This window comes from Nyctibius grandis, chromosome 26, assembly GCF_013368605.1.
Source record: "Nyctibius grandis isolate bNycGra1 chromosome 26, bNycGra1.pri, whole genome shotgun sequence".
In the NCBI taxonomy this organism is placed as follows: Eukaryota; Metazoa; Chordata; class Aves; order Nyctibiiformes; family Nyctibiidae; genus Nyctibius; species Nyctibius grandis.
In genome coordinates this window covers 966,227-968,344 of record NC_090683.1, presented here as the reverse complement: position 1 = coordinate 968,344, position 2,118 = coordinate 966,227, and the positions used below count along the sequence as shown (strand labels likewise).

General features: G+C 55.1%; 1 protein-coding gene across 1 annotated transcript; it reads right to left on the bottom strand.

Annotated features, from left to right (window-relative positions):
• Positions 1-1,498: 1,498 nt before the first annotated feature.
• On the bottom strand, positions 1,499-1,804 carry LOC137673635 (feather keratin Cos2-3). The gene has a single exon (XM_068418559.1). The coding sequence runs from the start codon at positions 1,802-1,804 to the stop codon at positions 1,499-1,501; it is 306 nt and encodes a 101-aa protein (XP_068274660.1).
• Positions 1,805-2,118: the final 314 nt, after the last annotated feature.

The following is a 2,118-nucleotide window of genomic DNA, read 5'->3' as shown; positions in this document are numbered from 1 at the left end:
AACACCACAAGGAAATACAGCCTGCTGCAGCTGGAGGGAGTCGAGGTCTCTGACAGTGCCTTGTACCTCTGTGCTGTGCGTGACACCGTGGTGCAGGGAGCTTCCTTGGCTGTACAACAAGGCAGGGGAGGGAGGGGATGTGCCTGTGCAAGGCTGAGCTTGGGGAAAGGGGCTCTCAGCTCTCCCCTGATTCTGCTACTTCCCCTGTACACCCAGGGATCTGCAGGCTGAGAGTCTTTTCCAGGAGAGGAGAGTGGCAGTGGCTTGAGGGGAAGAAGAATGTGGTGAAAGGTCCTCAGCTTCCCTTGTTTTCATCATGGGCTGTGTGTTTATTCTGACCAATTGCTCTGGTGAACTGATGAGCAATGCAGGAGGCTGGGTCTGCTGGTGCAATGGTTCCTTGTTGCTGCATTTTGCTTTCTTGATTTCGCTGCTGCACATTGCTGCTTCAGGCTTTCCTGTGGGCCTGACTCTTAGAGTACCTGCTCTGCAATATGTCCCTCAGAGGTCAGAGTTCAAAGTAAGACGAAAAACATCAATAACATGCCATCTGGCAGTGTTCCTTCCTGGAATTACATGATTACAACAATTTTGGAAAATACTCAGACCTACTCTGTGAACCCTCCAGTTACTGCATGGCCGTGTGCTGGGATCTGGAGGACCTGCTCTCCCCCAGGCATGACAGAGCAGCTATGGGGGCTTGGGCACTGGCTGCTGTCCTTGTGGGTCCCTGTCTGGTGGGAGGTGGGGGTGTGTGAGAGACATGAGGGTCCCGGTGTGTGGGCTGGCCGGCCTGATTTCTACATCAACCTGTGAGTCACCTTAGCCCTGCACATCTGTGTAACCACTGGGCTGTGCAGGGAACTGTTCAGGGGGTGGAAGGTGGAGAGATGACCTGCCCTTGCTATCCTTGTCTCTGTGTGCAGGCCATGCTCTCTCATCCTGGAGATACGTAGGAGAATGAGGAGGAAAAGGTGATGAAAAGTCCACTTGTTCCCTCACCTTGCCCCCTGCCACCCAAGGCAATGCCTTTCTTCCTTGACAACTCAAGACAATGTCTACCAAGACAAGGATTATGTGGAGGCAGAGGCTGGGATGCAGAAAACTTTAATGACTCTGAGGTGGGAAATGAGTTCACCTGTAGAGGAGACAGCCAAGGCTGGGAGAGCAGCACCAGGTGCAGAAAGTTTGTGCCCATCACCCACAGTACAGATTCAACAGGGCATCCATCTGCCTGCCCCACAGAGGGAGAGGGGTCACAGATGCTGCAGGTGAGCCCTTATGGCACAGAACAACAGAAGACAAGAAAGAGATGGAAGAGAGAGTAAGGCAGGGAAGTTAGACTTTGGCCATGGTTTCAGAGAGCCCCAGATGCCCTCCTTGGGAAGGGCAGCACTGGATGCTCAGCCTCTGAAATCAATGTCCAGGAGCTCTGTCCTCAGTCCAGCATCATCTTTTGGGTTCCTGGGGATCGTTGTCCGGGCTGTCACCAGTGGCTTTAGCAGGGGGGGCACCTTCTGCCACAGTAGCGGCTGGAAATGCAGGAGAGGTCACAGCACCCGGAGTCGATGGGCACTCCATCACAGCTGAGGATGCTGCCAACAGCAGCAGAGGTGGAAGATCCCACAATGGTGTTCTGTGGGAAGGAGCTGAGGATGGGGCCAGGGAGGGCCACCACCACAGGGGAGGGCTGGATGACGACGGTGGAGTTCTGGCACTGCCTGACACAGGGCTCGTTGCAGCTGTTGGCCAGCGGGGTCGGGCCGCAGGGCTGGCATGGCTGGCACTGGTCGTAGCAGGACATGTCTCTGAGCTGCAGGTGCACCTGGGAGAGAGGGCAGGGAGAGATCAGAGCACAGGGATATGTGAAGAGTAGCCCACCACAAGTCTGTCACCCTGCCATGAGTTTTTCAAAGGCACCTCCTGAGCCAGGAGGTAGAGAGTGGGCAGGGAGGCAAAAGGGTTTCTAGGCTTCATCCTGACACAGTACTGCAAAGTGTTGCCAGGCCCAAGGAGGCTGCTGTCTAGCTCTTAGAAGAAAAGCCCCCTCAGCCATATTCCAGACACTTCCTGAGTCAGACCTTCACCCTTCTTCCCCCTCTCAAGCAGCACCAAGAC